Source organism: Protopterus annectens, chromosome 10.part0 (genome assembly GCF_019279795.1).
Source record: "Protopterus annectens isolate FY-2018-M chromosome 10.part0, PAN1.0, whole genome shotgun sequence".
Taxonomy (NCBI): Eukaryota; Metazoa; Chordata; order Ceratodontiformes; family Protopteridae; genus Protopterus; species Protopterus annectens.
Genome location: NC_056744.1, coordinates 36,000,677 through 36,017,439, shown reverse-complemented (window position 1 = coordinate 36,017,439; position 16,763 = coordinate 36,000,677). Strand labels below are relative to the sequence as shown.

The following is a 16,763-nucleotide window of genomic DNA, read 5'->3' as shown; positions in this document are numbered from 1 at the left end:
ATATGTTTTACTCTATAAGGTATATTCTCAATTCAAAAGAGTTAGTTACATTTTTATTTACTGACACAACCACAAATCACTTGAAATACCCTCAAAGAAAGATATATTCATTTACCACGCATGTTTTGTTGCCATTTTTCATTTGAAATGCTTTCACACTTATGTCTTTTCCATTATTACGAAAAATTGCATTGTTTTTCTTTCATACAACTTACATAATCTAGTTGCTTCAAAATGCTAAATGCTTCTATTTAAGAATCCACTGTTCACTCAAATATTTTGCTCAAAATTATGTCGTAATACAGAAAATTACTTTATTTTGTATTAAAGCCACTCATTATGTCCTCATAATTTACTATTTACTCATTTCAGCACTCTTCACTTAAAGTGCCCTTTTTCATTTATTATAATATATGACCATTAACATGTTTGTATGTAATGCTAAGAAAATACCTTGGATTTTTTTTTTTTATTATACATAGGTTTACTTGATGTTTTAATTTGCATTTATTGAGGTGGAAAAAGTTGGCAAATAGAACACTTTTTGTCATGACCTTTTTATATATAGAAATTTAAAAAAAAACTTTCAAGACCATATGTTTTTACTGTAAGTAAAAAAGTACTGAATTTCGTCTTTTGAGTTGTCTGTTCTGGGTCTACTGCAAGAGTCTGAGTCCCAGAAGCTTAAACACCACTGTCTTGCAATTGTGCTTTATATTAAGCACTAAATTCAACAGTGCTGGTAAAAGCAAACAGTTTCAAGAAACAGTCTGATAAACTAGGATGTCAAGCATATAGACACGGATGAACCATGTTACATAAAATATAAGAAAATGTTTTGATAATCTAAAGTCTAAACATATAACATCAAAATGAAACATTATTATTAATTTCTCATAATATTGTGTATCAATGAATCATTGTGATAGATAAATAGTGCATTTTCTTTAATGCAGTTATCATAATATTTAACTATGAATGTGTTCATCTAATTGTAGTTTCATGATTATTGTGTTGAAAAAATGTGTATGCATCGTTACCAAAAATTTGTGCTTTATGATCATTAGTCATTTATCTGTGTCACCAAATCATACTGCATACATAATTTTATATTATATTTCCTAAAATCTTTTTATTTGTATACACATCACTTTTAGTCTCATTTTCAGCATTTTAATTAAACAACCATCAAGTGTACCACTTTGATGAGGTAATCAAAAGCTTTTTTTTTTTTTTGGTCGACACCCCATAATTTCATTTCTACCATTCAGCTGTTTTCTACTACTCAGTCAAAGATTGCTTCTCCACACATAAGTTTGCCTCATTACCAGTCATTTTATACTTGTCCTAATGTAAACTGCATAATGAAGTACTGCTTAATGAACACAAGGGGGTCTACAAGTGCCTGCATGCTAGTAACTTGCAACACACTGGCTTGGTGCCACTTGCCTTGTTCTGCCAGTTACACTAATTGGCAAGTGCCCTGTGTCCCACTAACCCAGTCCTAGTGAATTACTTAGTCCTCCCACCATTTCATGCTACTGAACTGCATAGTCCTATCAAAACTCTAACTCTAACCCTAAAACTCCCATTTGTTCCTCAGCCTTAAACATACCACTCCCCTCCCTAATCCTAATTTCCCTCATGGCTGCCTAAACTAAACACTCAACTTCCCCTCTCCCTAAACCTAAAGTCCCCGATTATTCCCTAACCTTAAAATTCCACTCCCACTCCCTAACCCTAAACCCACAGTCCCTAAACCTAAAACACCCTTCCTGCTCCCTTAACCCAACTCCCAAAATTGCTCAGTAACCCTTAACTCCCCTCTAACTCCCTAAATCTAAAGCTCTCCCCTTTCTGAAACTAAATCCCCACTGTTGATTATTGATTGAAGCCTAGACCTGTAATCCCCTTGTCCTCCCTCTCATGGCTGCCACACTAACCTTACCTGAGCTCATCATCATCTAGATGAGTAGGAGAACAAGCACCTGGTTGTGTCACCTCTAAGACACGAGTCCTTGAGTGTGAGACAGTGGTGTCTGAGCTCCTGGGACTCAGACTCTTGTAGTAGACCCAGGACAGACAACTCATGACATGTATAACTGGAGAGCTTGGCAGTCAAAGCAGGTGATAGCAGCTCTTGTAAATGGAATGTCAGTGGGAGGGCACAGAATTTCACTGTGGTGATATAAATGTTCCCATCAACCATCAGGGGGTGGGCTTAGGGACCTAACCACAACAGAACAGACAGCTACCTGTATAATGGCTCCCAGAGAAGACAGGGCTGATAGTCAATAGCCAGCAGGGAATAAAATTATACAAAATAACTAAACTGACTTGAAATGTGCTCCAGTAATGTAGTGAGTAAAACACTGGTAATAGTAAAGAGTTTGGGCAGACAATGATGAATGCCTCCAGGGAACACACAGGTCAATGTCAATTGCAGGGCAAATTTTTATCAGTGTCTGTATCAGAGACATCACTAAAGATTTAGAAATACTTTTTTGTTGATGACATAATTATATGTAACAAGACTATTTTTTTTATTTGTGGATGACACTATGAGCCAATACACATAGACATAGAAAGGAAAAATAGGTGCCTGGCAAAATTAGAGAAATTGCATAAAACACAGCATTTTAAATACATTTTATGAAAGAAAACAAAAGAATAATTTCAGATGGAAAGTAGAAGCAGTGATAAAGACAACGGGTCAAGAAGCAGTCATAGCAAGTGCTCTAAAATTAATTGTACAACATTACCAAAACAAGTAATGCTGGTAGAATTCCAGGGTTCAAATGAAGGAGCTACAACAGTATAAAACAAAAAATGGTTATACGTTTTGTAGGCAGTTGTAAGGGCTCATCAAGTCTGCTGTGTTCTCTTATGGAGACTACATCTGTTTATGGATACAGACTTGATAGAGGTGCTTCACAAAAGGGCAATTAAAATAGTATACAGCCTTTCACAGAAGTCATGCACAGAAGAAGACAGATTTGAAGACTAGTTATGTATAGACTTGAAGAAAAGAGACAGGGATGCACGATATAAACATTTAAAGACCTTTGGCAAGTCCATACAGACTAAGTTGATATAATAGCAAATACAACTTACAAAAACAAAAAAAATAAAATAATAATAAAATACTACCAAGACCACCGATCCAAGAAGTAAGCGAATTTAATGAAACACTTAGCGCCTCGGCTTATACAGCCTTCCAAGAGTAAAAACACTACAAAATACTGTTTGCTTATATACAGTATATTGCACAAAACAATTTATCAATTAAGCATGCAATTCAAATCACATACTTCCAATTACATTCTTTGTTGAGTCCCTGAGGCTCCAAAGTACCATACTTTAAAATCAGCAGGGTTTCTTTATTTAAGAGTTTGTTTTTTAAAGACACGCATTCACCTATTCCAACTTGCAATTTTTCCAAGACACAAACAACCCCTAAGAGAATCACAGTTAGAGTTGTGTGCTATCAAAAAATGACTCCCAAGGGGACTCTCTAATTTTTTATTTTTTATGTCCCTAATATGTTCCTGCAACCGGACCCTAAAACTGCTATATGTTTCCCCTATGTAAAACTTCTTACATCCACATCTCAGCACATACACCATCCCCTCTATGTTACAACTGCATTCATGCCTCGCTGTAAACTTGATGCCATTAATATAGGGAAAAGAGCTTACTACATACTGACAGATGGAACAACCATCACATGGAACAGTGCCTTTATTTATGCTTAAGCTCTGTCTGACATTAACATCTGGTAAACAAAGTTGGTTGTGTACCAGAATATCAGACACATTCCTAGCTCTTTTATACGTAATACTCACAAAATCAGGTAGTATAGAGTTCAACATGTTATCCCTTAGGAGCATAGGCCACAAACTATGCGCTTTTTTAACTATTTCCTCAGTTATCAAATTATAAGTTGTCACTAAGAAAACTTTCTTCTGCTCTCCATTGTTCATAGCTGTATTGGTGGATTTATTTCCACCAATACAAACATTAATTTCCCACTAGCACGGACATAATGAGAATCTCCCTGAGGGTTAAGAGAATACCTCATGTCCATAATTTTTTTTTAGCTTCCCTGACCAGCTTGGACATCATAGCCTCTTTTAATAAACATTTTTTTCTGCTTCAGCTATCTCTAAATCAAAGCTCATATCAAGGTTACATAGCCTTTGAATTTGTAAGAATTCATTATAGGGCAGTACCCTGACCAAATGTTTGGTGTGACAACTGTTCCCATATAAAAATACATTTCTATGTTCAAATTTCCTTTGGGAACTAGAAGTAAATCCATATAAGTTTATATCCAAAAAATTCATTTGTGGGCCAATCTGTATACCATCAAAGCTTGGGCCCATAGTATTAGATTGTAGGTCATTAACAATCACAAGGGCCTCTGTCTGGCTTCCTTGACATAAAAAAATAAAAATCATCAATAAATCTAAAATATAAAATAACTTTTGATCTAAAAAAATCATGTCTATAAATAAAGTCATCTTCAAGTTTAGCCATGACTAAATTGGCATACATGGGGGCAAAAGCCGCCCCCATGGCAATGCCCTGTAATTGTTGGAAAATGTCTCCACTGAACATAGAAAAATTATTTTTTAAACAGAACATAACTTGATCTATCAGAAAATGAGACATTGGAGAGTCCCCCAAAAAATGGAAGAAGGCCTGAATCCCTATTTCATGCTTAATATTAGTATACAGACTTTTGACATCCAAACAGAGCCAAAACATGTCCATATTCCAAACTTCTTTTATTTTGTTCAAAATGTCCTGGCTGTCCCTGATATAGGAGGCTTCACTCATAACATATTTCTTAAGATGCTCATGTAACAACACAGTTATATTCTTCAAAAAATACCTCTGTGCGGACACTATAGGTTGCCAGCTGAGGTTAGTTAAACCTTTGTGTGTTTTAGGTAGGCAGTAAAAAACTGCTGTAGAGCAGTTTTCCACTCCCAACTTCTTTTCCACATCCTTAGAGGTGAAATACCCTAGCCTTAGGCCTTTGTCTAACAAAAGTCGGTACTGGTTAATAGCTTCAAAATAATCAGAAACATGACATTTTCTATACATTTTCACATTATTCAAGTGTTTATAACACATCTTTAAGTATTGTGTGAAGTGCATGATTACTATCTGGTTGCCCTTGTCAGATGGTTTAACCACCCATCTTCTATCATTACCAAATTCCAATAGGACTAATTCTTGGAAAAATTGCAAGTTGGCATAGGTGAAAGTGTGTGTCTTTAAAAAACAAACTCTTAAAAAGAAACCCTGCTGATTTTAAAGTGTGGTACTTTGGAGCCTCAGGGACTCAACAAAGAATGTAATTGGAAGTATGTGATTTGAATTGTATGCTTAATTGATTAATTGTTTTGTGCAATATGCTGTATATAAGCAAACAGTATTTTGTAGTGTTTTTACTCATGGAAGGTGGCGTAATCCGAGGTGCTAAGTGTTTCATTAAATTCGCTTACTTCTTGGATCGTTGGTCTTGGTGGTATTTTATTATAAGTTGATATAATATTTCATAACAGAAACAAATGATAACAAGATGACATATTCTTAAAATATAATGTGGACAAATTAGGGGACATAGAAAGCAGGATTTTCTTTTCATAGAAAAAGTGTTTATGATTTGAATAGTCTTCCTGAAGAGGGTATAAGATCAACAAATCTGCTGGATTGATAAACAATGTGAATAGTTATATGACAATTTTTATGCTGCATGGGGAAAATATTCTGTTGTTTAATAAGAAGCTAAAAACTAATAGAGACCAGGGGGTCTATATTATATCATCGAACGCTTAAAAAAGCGAACACAGATTGATCGACCTAATTTAAGCGAAAGCTTACAATCTCAAACTGTCAGATCAGCAATTTTTTTCCCAGGGAAAAAAATCGCTGATCCAAAACACATACACACAACACAAGCACACCAAACAAACAGAAATCCACACACATACACCTAAAATCTGATACCTAACCCTACACTAAACTATGCACACACCACTAACTACCCACTTACCCTAACCCAAACCCTAACCCTAAGGTCTGTCACTATCGCACACTCACCTCACCCGCTCCCTAACCCTAAATCACTTAAATCCGCCCAAACCCTCATGTCCACTCAATCGCACACACACCTAACCCGAGCCCTAACCCTAACTCATCTAAATCACCCTAACACTCACATCCACACAATCACACACTTACCTGAATCCGACCGGTAACTTTCCACCATAACACTGAAAATACCGAAGCAACAGAAACGGACAACCGAATTCTTTCCCTAGGAAAAAATTTGAGTTTCTGCTGCTTCGATATTTTGCAGTTTCGCGAAAATAAGTTTGATCAATCAGCGTTCGCTTTTTTAAGCATTCAAGGATATAATATAGACCCAAGACCAGGCTTCCAATTTCTAAAAAGCAGATTTAATTCTGTCAGACTGACACACACACAAGCACTTTCACAGTTAGCTTCTTTAGGTGAATAAAGTGCAGTTACAAGAATGCCTATTATATAGCAGTTAATTAAAATCACATGACTAATAATAATTAATCTTAAAGTAACCTCTTCACTTCATGAAACCTACAATATACATGCACTAAGCTTCATAAATGTGATATAAATATAAACAAACAAATTCATATAAAAAAATATATAATACATTTTTCACATAAATGTATCATTTCATCCACATTATACATATTGGCTAAAAAACATACTTTAAAGTCATTTTCTTAGGGGTCGTGCCTTAAGTAAAGGTCTGATGGGGACATGGTCATTGAGTCCATGTCCCATATCTGCCCTAAGTCTAATGATCCACTCTGCTTCAAGTGTTTCAGTTCTTGTTCTAATATCACCTCCCCTCATATTTTCAAAACATCTATCTAATGTTAAAAACTTGAAATTGTGCTGTATATCAGTTTCTTTGACATGTTTAGCCAATGCTAACCCTTTATTAAACAGTGTCCTACATGAAGAGAGGACAGACTTACCCAATGTTGACTTTTTAATGCTTAAAACTGAAATACTGCCATTAGAGAGAGATTTCTTTAAATTTAAAAGGTCGCAGTATGAGAAATTTCATCTTGAAAATATCATTCCCCGGGGGCTTAGAATTTTGAAAATGCCCACCCAAACTAACTGTGACAAGATTCTGCTTACTGAATGGCAAACGTTGAACTTAGCTACAAGTATGAGCTACCTTAGGTTGCTAATACAATCGACAACCAGGGAAGCTGAGGCAACGATTAATATCATTAAGAACAAATTCAATACTTTAAATGAAAAATATGGGGTTGACATGATGCAACAACATTTGATTGAAATTATTGATAATGCTCAAACATATGCCAGGAAACTAATTCAGATTAAACTGAAAAAACTACAGAGGGATCATCAAGATTTCCAAGGTGGCAATGTGTTCACTTGGCCACGTGACTTGATTCAATCTATCAATAATGCTAATACCAGCTTAATGCAGGAGGAGGCCACAAGAACCAATGATGAGGCGAATGCCAAAGGACCATCGAATCAGGGAACTGGTCAACATCAAGGAGGAGTGACCTGACGGCTACAGAGCCTGGTCTGTACTAGTTTTTTGCCTTATTGAATTCTTTGGACCTATTTCTATATACTGGAGATCCTTGTATTTTGTTGGCTTGTGTTCAGTTGCTAAAAAGAAGCTAAAACATATATAGTAGCAAGGGAAAATAGCATGTTAAATGGGGCATTCAGTTTATAACTGCTATCAAAATGTTTACAGAAAAATCAGTACTATTGAAAGGGATTATTCCATTCATGCACAGATACATGCTTTGTCTGACATTCATTACTCAGCCTAGCGACATCCGTTGTTTGCAAAATTTACAGTAAGCCCTATTTTTTAACCTCATTGTTTCCTTTCCTACAACAAATGTTGAGGTAGGATTTTATCATTGAGCATTTTGGCATTGTATATTGTCAACAATAGAGCAACTGAGCCAGCTAGGTAAAAGGACTGTTTAGGCAGAATACAAGAGCTGTTTAAACTGAGGGACAGACCAGTGTGTAAAAAGTTTTAAAATAAAACCAACAAGAACTAACAGATCAAATAAGATGTTCATTGTTTTCAATGGAGATGACATCAGACAGACACAGAGGGAAGAGAAAAACTGTATCTCCTTCTTGTCATATTCTTCCTTCTTTTGCTGACTACCTTTTGAGTTCTATCTCCTGCCTGAGATACCTACTTTCATTTCATGTAGCTAACAGGTGGACATTCCTTAGGTGTTTAGCATGAAACAAGTTACCTTTCCTTACCTTTCAGAATAGTGATGTTAATTTGGGGGACCAGCTGGTATGCAGGCAATGGGTGTGCAGGTCCTGTAGGTCCATTATCACAGCAGCGGACACATCTGGCTTCTTTTGGCTCTTTACCAAGCTTCTGATTGTTTCGCACACGGTCATCGCCTGATCTGCAGAGTAATTTACAAAGCATCAGCTAATTAGTAGGCATCCTTAAAGTTTTTATAACCAAGATGGTAAGCTGTACTGTACATACATATTACTTGGAAGCTTTTGGCACTCAAAGGAACCTAAAGAATTCAGCCAATAATAATCTACCTGAACACTGAAGTTAAACTTGTGCAGTTGCTACTTCCACGCCATATTTGTTTACCCTCTTCTGCCTTTCAAGACCTATTTTATGCAGTCAGTTTGAATCACACCTGTTTTACTGCTTAGGTAAAAACATGCCACAGTCTCATCATCCTGTCTCAAAAAATAACATCTTCTCTTGTCAGTTTGGAAATACACAAAGCATTCATTCAATTTGTTGAGTATTACTGTCCATAAATTAATTAACTGACAAAGCTTCTTCCAACATTTGCATTTTTCACTATCTGTTAACTTCTACTTATTGCAAAGAAACACAGATTCAGTTATATATTATAAGGAGATTTGTGGGAAATGCCCCCTACTCACAATATTATTTTGTATAAATGAAGCAAGTGGTGGTAAAGTCCCATTTGTGAATACATTTACTTGGGATTCATTGACAATAAATGCTTATCTAGCCACTGCTCAATCTCTACCCATGAGAGTCGTCTGTAGTCATGCCCTTTCTTTCTAGTTTCAGTCCACTTGTCTTTCCCTCTGACAGTCTTGATCCATAGCATATCCTCCTATCCATGGTCCCTTGTAGGATATACAAGTTTAAGCCCCTTAATTCTTCCCTCAACTGAAATGTTTAGATGTCTCTAACTTATGAATTATCAGAATAGCCTGCACCCATGATAGAGAAGGATACATCCCTAGCTGTGACCCAGATGTCCAGTGTTTGATTAGGGTGGAACTGAGGCTGGAATGAGCAAGATGAAAGGATGGCAGTCAGCAGTATATAGCTCTCCCGATCTGGGGGAAGGGTAGTGGTTTAGCTCGCTGCATGGGTGACACTCCGTGGGAAATCTGGGTGGTGCAGTCCACAGAGTTCAAGCCCATAACATATGTCAGGAGTTACTGGACCTTGTATGGGTCATTTTTAAAACCTCTTAAATCAGAAGGATGTAACACTTTGACCTAATATTCTACATGTAATTATACAAATAAAGAAATGATAATATCTGTATCTCTAGCATCTTTTGTTCTGGCTGCGCACTTGAACATGCAAAATGTTCACTTTATGCTGAGTGGCTTAAGATAGATGTTACAACTCCTCCAAGGTCTTTATCCTCCTACTTGGTCTCTATTAATATTCTTCCCAGATTATTCTCACTGCCTCAATATTTGTATCCCAAACAGGTAACAATAAATGCCAATACCATCCCATCAACATTCCTCAAGCTCGCTCTGGTGCTCATACACAGAAACTCTCTTATGGGTCACTTATGCTCTGATCATAGTCATGTCTGTAAACCTACATAGTCTATTCATAAATCACTTTGAAATTTAACTTCATAAATGCTGAACTAAGCCAGATACAGCCTAGACCATTACAGTAAGATTATTTCTATGGTAACAACACCTTTCCAGCACTTTCCCATAGTAGAACAGTAAATAGTTCAGTTTCACATATGCATTTTGTCAAAATGTACAATTTTTAATCCTGGAGCTATCGAACTGGGAAGTATCTCCTATATCACAAGGTACAGTGAACTCAGTGTTGGTTATAATTTATTTATTTTTATTTATTTTATTTTACATTTGTTGACCGGGCTACTCCAACTGGATATATGTCCATTTTCAGTGGAGGCCCAAGGAGAAAAGCTCCAACAAACACAAAAAAATACACAATGTCATTTATAATATGAGACATTTACAAATACAGCTAAATTTACAGATATTCATCTCATTCATTGCATTTTGTTGCATTTCTGTAAACAGGATCATGGTACGTTTCAGCTATGGTTAGCCATTCAAAAACATTTCCTAATAAAAATTTAATATAAGCGAATAACTTTTTTTTTCTTTTGTTAACAGAAAAGTCATAAACAGAAAAGTAGGTAGTTATATACTTTCTCTAGTAGGTAACAGAAAAGAAACTAGTTTATACAGGTATAGAGATAAATACTTTGAGAAAATCGAGGTAGTTAGTCAGGGTTAGAACAAGGACATAACAATTGTGATTTAAGGTATGGCTTCAATTTGCTTTTAAATAATGTTGTAGAGGTAATGGTGGTTAGGTCTTTTGGGCGGGAGTTGCAGGTTTTGCCCACTGTGTTGGCGAACAAGGAGTCACCAGACAAGTTGTTAGCTTTACCTATTCGTACAAGTAATTTATTTGATGAACATAGGGTCTTGAGGTTGTTATACGAGGTGATTAGTTTAGTTAGTATAGGTGTGTTTGTAGGTTGGTACAGGATCTTGTGGGCAACTGTTAACTGGTTGAATAGTATTGTATTTGGCAGTTCTAGCCATCCAAGCTGTTTAAGATTATCACAATGATGGGTTCTGAAGGCAAACCCAGTTGCAAATCTGGCAACATTATTGTACCCATGGTACAGAAGGATACATCCCTAACTGTGAATCAGATGTCCAGTATTTGGTTAGGGCAGAACTGGGGCTGGAATGAGCAAGGTGAAAGGATGGCAGTGAGCAGTATATAGCTCTCCCTTTCTGGGGGGAAGGTAATGGTTTAGCTCGCTGCATGGGTGACACTCCTTGGGAAATCTGGGTGGTGCAGTCCACAGAGTTCAAGCTCATAACATATGCCAGGAGTTACTGGACCTTGTATGGGTCATTTTTCTTTTTTTCAATAATTTTTATTTTTATATTTACATTAATAAATGTCACAAATAAAAACCATCTTACAACATGACCGTGTGTGTATATATATATATATATATATATATATATATATATATATATATATATATATATATACATACACATACATACACACATATATATATATATATATATATATATATATATATATATATACATACATACATACATACATACACACATATATGCATACATACACATACACACATATACATATGTTATACATTGATGTCAAATATCACAGGATATAGGTCATACAACATATCTATTTACACTATGTACATAGATGCTTTCATTGTTAATTCCACAGTTATATAGACAGTATATACATTCATAATATCCAAGTTATTATTTAATATCTGAACTTGTATGTGTTCTTTGTTTCCATTATAGTGTATTTCTAAGTTGCTGTGTGATGAATTATGCAAATATGATGTTAAAGGTTTGTTCCCAAATTTCTCTGGATTTCATGTTTTTGTTTCTTTTATCTATTACTATTTTATGAGCTAAAAGGTGTTGTATAGCTACTTGTTTAAAACCCTCCCAAGAGATATTTATCGTATCTAGCCATTTAAAAGCTATATACAGTTTCATTAGTAGGAAAATTGTTAAAAGTGTATTTGCTTGTTTTCTTGGGATGTTGGGTGGGAGAATGTGTAACAGAGTGAATTCCCAAGTTAATGTTGATGTTTGATAACCCGTTTGTTTGTAATTTTACCTTGAGAGAGTTCCAGAGTTTATAGACACATTTACAGCTCCAAAATACATGGATTAAGTCAGCTATCTGATCCTTACAGTGTGGGCAGAAAGGTGATTTTGATGTGTTAAATTTGTGTAGGATTGCAGGGGTAAAATAAGCATTATTATTGATCATGAGCTGAGTGTATGCTAACTTTTTGAGGGGTAGAATCTTCAGTGTTAGATTGATTGCCTGGCTTATTTGCTGATCATCTATGGATGGTTTAATTTTTCTCCAGTAGTTAGAGAAGAGGAAGTCCTTCTGGTATTTGATTTCATTTATCATTTTATATGAATTGGTAATAGTTTTCTTTGTTGTGATAATAGTTTTCCAAAGCCTGCTACAAGTTTCTATGTCACTATTGGTCATAGTAATATTTTGGAGATAACTGGAACACAGTTCTTTGATTTGTCTTAGGATTATTATGTGTGATTTAGGGAGGTTTAAGTTGGTCCTCATTTTTTGTATTGAACAGTTAAGGTAGGGATAGATATCTTGGATTGTTTTATCTTTTACTCTGGTAAAAGGGATTAAGTCCAGCATCTTATTGTTTATTTTTAAATTTGGGTTTTTATGAAGGGGTTGTTGTATTATCATGGCTTCTCTAAGGTTCAAGAATTGAAAGAGTTTTTGCGCTAAGTTGATAGAATGTTTTAAGGGCTCTATAATGTTATAAGTTTGTATTTCTTTCTGCTTCAGGAATGGAAGTGCTTTGGGATTGAAACCTAGAGCTTTAATATATCTATAATATATTGTCACCCAGAGAGGAGACCAATTTTCCATTGACGGGTTATGTTCAGCTATTCTCAATATTCTGTTAGTGTTAATGATCGAGTAGTACATTTTAAAATCTGGTAGACTTAGTCCTCCTTTGCTTTTGGGGAGTGTTAATTTTGGATAGGAGATTCTGTTTTTTTTGGGTTCCCATATACATTTTGCTAGGAAGGTATGAATTTGTTTGAAGAATTTATTATGTATTGTTGTCTGTGATGTCATGAATATATACATTAATCTAGGTAAAATGTTCATTTTGACTATTGATACTTTGGCCAAGAATGGTAGTTTTAGGTTGTTCCATCTTTTGCAGTCTTGCATTATATTTTGCCATTTAAGGTTTACATTGTGTTGGTAGAAGTCTTTGTTACTCTGGAAAAAGGTGATTCCCAAGTATTTAGTTTCTTCTTTAATTTTTATTGTGTTTAACAATGGTATTAGTGAGATGAGTTTGGGTGTTTTAGGGGAAAATATTAGTTTTATTAAGGTTTAGTTTGTAGTTAGACATAGTAGAAATGTTCAATTGCAGCTATTATTTTGTTTATATCTGAATTTGGTGTAGTGCAGTATATGTTCAGATCATCTGCAAATGCAGTGAGGTATATTTTGAAGTTGTGTATTGATGGAGGATTGTGATATGTATTTTGTTTAATGTATAGAAAGAGTGGTTCTAGGTATAGGTTAAACAGGAAGGGTGATAGTGGGCATCCTTGTCTTGTTCCATTTTTTATTAGGATCCTATTTGACCAAGTTTTATTTATATACAGTGATGTGTATGGGTTGCTATAGAGAGTTTGGATGATCTGAATGAAGTTATTGGGTATATTAAAGTAGGGTAGTGTTTGGAGTAAGAATTCTAGATTAACCCTATCATGGTTAAGGTGTTTGCCTTACAAACACAAGGTACAGGGTTTGAGTCTCACAAGGGATAATTGGCTAGGCTTAAAATGGCTCGCAAGGGCAGTTAGCCTAGTACTAATCTATGAACCTATGAACCTAAATGCCTTGTGGGCGTCCACTACCATTGTGTAGATGTTGATATTGTATCGGTTAGCGTAGGATATTAGTGCATCTAATGTTAATGTATTGTCACTAGTCTGTCTATGTGGTGTAAAACCGGATTGTTCTGGGGAGAGGATTTTTTCTATCAGATTTTTCATTCTGTTTGCAAGTATAGAGGTAAATATTTTAGTATCTATATTTAAGAGGGAGATGAGTCTGTAGCTGCCGGGGTTTTTGGGGTCTGTGTGTTCTTTTAATATAAATATAGTTTTAGAGGCATTAAAGTGGATATCATTTATTTTATAGTTTATTATGTAATTCAGTGTATAGTATAGTAGTTTGGCTATCAAGGGGGAAAATGCTTTGTAAAATTCTGATGTGAGTCCATCCGGACCCGGAACTTTATGCACTTTTAAGTGTTTGATTGTTGTAATAATTTCACTGATGGATATCGGCTCAGTTAGTTTTTTTTTGTTGGTCTAAATTGAGTTTAGGGAATTTTAGTTTTTGAAGAAAAAGAGTTCTATCTTCCTTTGAGGTTTGTAGTATTTGTGCTCCATATAATTGAGAGTATATTTGTTCAAATGTTTTAATAATGTCTTCATTTTTTGTGTAGTTTTTGTCTCTGTAGTTTATTTCTGATATATTGGAGGCATTTTTGTGTTGGCAGATAATTCTGGCCAGAGCTCTAGATGGTATTTGAGCTTCTTCTGCGTAAGTGGCTAACATTCTGGCTTCATAGAAAGATAGGTTCCTGGTTTCTAACATATATAGATCCCTTTGCAGTTTTAAAAGTTCTGCTTCTGTTTGGTTCTTAGGGTTATTTATTAGTTCTTTTCAAGATGCTCTATTTTCCCTTTCAGTATATGCTCCTCTTTCAGTTGTATTTTTTTATAGTATGCTGCTTTTTGATAAACAGTCCTCTGATTTGTGCTTTGGTTGCAGCCCATTCTATGTCAGTTGGTACTTGGGAGTTAGTGATATTTGTAAGAGCTACTTTTAGTATTGCTTCTGTTTCTTTTATTACATCCATTTTGGAAAGTAAATTAGGGTTTAATGACCAATTATGACCCCTATTCTCTAAATATATCTTTTGTCCCAGTTAATGTTCAGTGTGATTTTGGAGTGATCTGAAAAGAACCTGGTATGTATAGTTATTGTTGGGTCCATGTTAATGAATATGTCAGAGATTAAGAAGAAGTCTATCCTTGACCACATTTTGTGGCATTGCGAATAGAATGTGAATTTCCCTGTTTTATCTGCACTGTTCCCATGTTTAAAAGGGTCATGTAGTTTGAAATCTTGTTTGAGTTCATTAAGGGCTAATGTGGCTTGTTTATTATGTGATTTAGTCAGATTAGATTTATCCTTTTCTGGGTTTTGATATGTATTCCAGTCACCTCCAATCACTAGGTAGTGATCTTTAAATTGGTTTAAGGTTGGGCATAATGACATAAAAAGTGTTGTTGGTTATTACAGGGTGCGTAAACATTAAGTACCATTATAGGTTTTGGTATTGTAGGACTATTAAATGTTATATAGCGCCATCTTCCCTCCTTGTCAGCTTTGGTTTTAAGTATTTTTTCCTTAAATAGTTTTTTAATTATTATGGCAGCCCCAGCACTGTTTGTTTTCCCCTCTGAAGCTATGATTTGACTTATCCATTTCTTTCTGCTAATTTCTGCCCATTGGTCTGCAGTCAAGTGTGTTTCTTGTATTAGTATGAGGTTGTCTGTGGTTTTTAATGTAAGGTGTAAGAATAGTTTTCTTTTCTTATTGTTTTGGAGCCCTTTAACATTCCATGATTCAATTTCCCACATTTATTTATTAGGTGTAATCCTTAGATATGCCATGTATATTAGTTTTGTTTTGTTAGTTTTGTATGTGTTACTGTGTGATGGTTTAGGAAAGCATCTATTTATCCCCGTCCCTACACTGTGCCTAACCACTATATCCCTGAACCAGGAATAATCGGGGGGGAGGATGAAGGTTCATTATATGGTTTACCTTTACGTCTAATCTTGGAATGTGTTTTCTTTTAGATATAGATTTACTCCATAGTATCCCCCCTGTGTTACTATAAACAATGTGGACAAAGCTGAACAAACTAGTTCCCTCAACAAACACTGCTACTTAATATCCCTAGCCTCTTCCAACATATTATTTATACAGTGATGGTATTGCATTTAAGGTACAGCATGTATTGTTTTTGTCTTGACTAATTCTTTCTAATAGTATTTTTAAAACAGCATATTAATATATATTCCTCAGTAAATTATAGCAATATATGTACCATAGTAATATTGTTAAACAACCAATCTTGTCATTTTTACATTTTTCTCTCATTTGACTTCTTTTTCCTCCCCTTTACTTATTCAGGTTTCAGCCTTCTTTTTTGCCTATAGTGATGTTTTTCCACATCAATCTGTGTGGGTTATAAAATATATACTTGGCACCTATTTAACAGAAGTAGGAAGTATAGAGAGACAAAAAAAAAAAAAGAAAAAAAGAAAAACAGCTTAGCCAAACAGTCCTTCTGCTATAGTTGGCATATTAAGGCTATATTTACATTATCCCAGGATTGTTAGGTTATTTTATTAATTTCCTGAGATTGCTTCTCTCCAGGATCTTTTAACACATTTCTAGTATTTACATAAAACATTTAACAATTTTTTCCCTTTTTTTCCCAATATTAATCTATGAGCTAGCATAATTCTGACAGTTTATTTCTTGCCTATTATTTAAGGCTGGAGTTTCATTCACCCACACAGTACTGGGTGTACTGTTTTAGTGAATGGTTCAGTTCAACAGTACCTTATTTCTTCAAGGTTTTGCTTGCAGGTTGGTTGACATCTATGGTGCAGCTTTCTTCTTTTAGCTGGTGCAGATCAATTTTCATGCATGGGTCATTTTTAAAACCTCTTAAATCAGAAGGATG

At 35.1% G+C, this 16,763-nt stretch overlaps 1 protein-coding gene across 1 annotated transcript in view; it reads right to left on the bottom strand.

Annotated features, from left to right (window-relative positions):
- The window catches only part of C1QTNF1 (C1q and TNF related 1), a 245,924-nt gene that overhangs the window by 161,629 nt on the left and 67,532 nt on the right, over nt 1-16,763 (bottom strand). Inside the window, exon 3 of the mRNA XM_044084992.1 lies at nt 8,347-8,501. Within this exon, the coding sequence (XP_043940927.1) occupies nt 8,347-8,501 (155 nt within the window). The remainder of the gene's footprint in view (nt 1-8,346; nt 8,502-16,763) is intronic.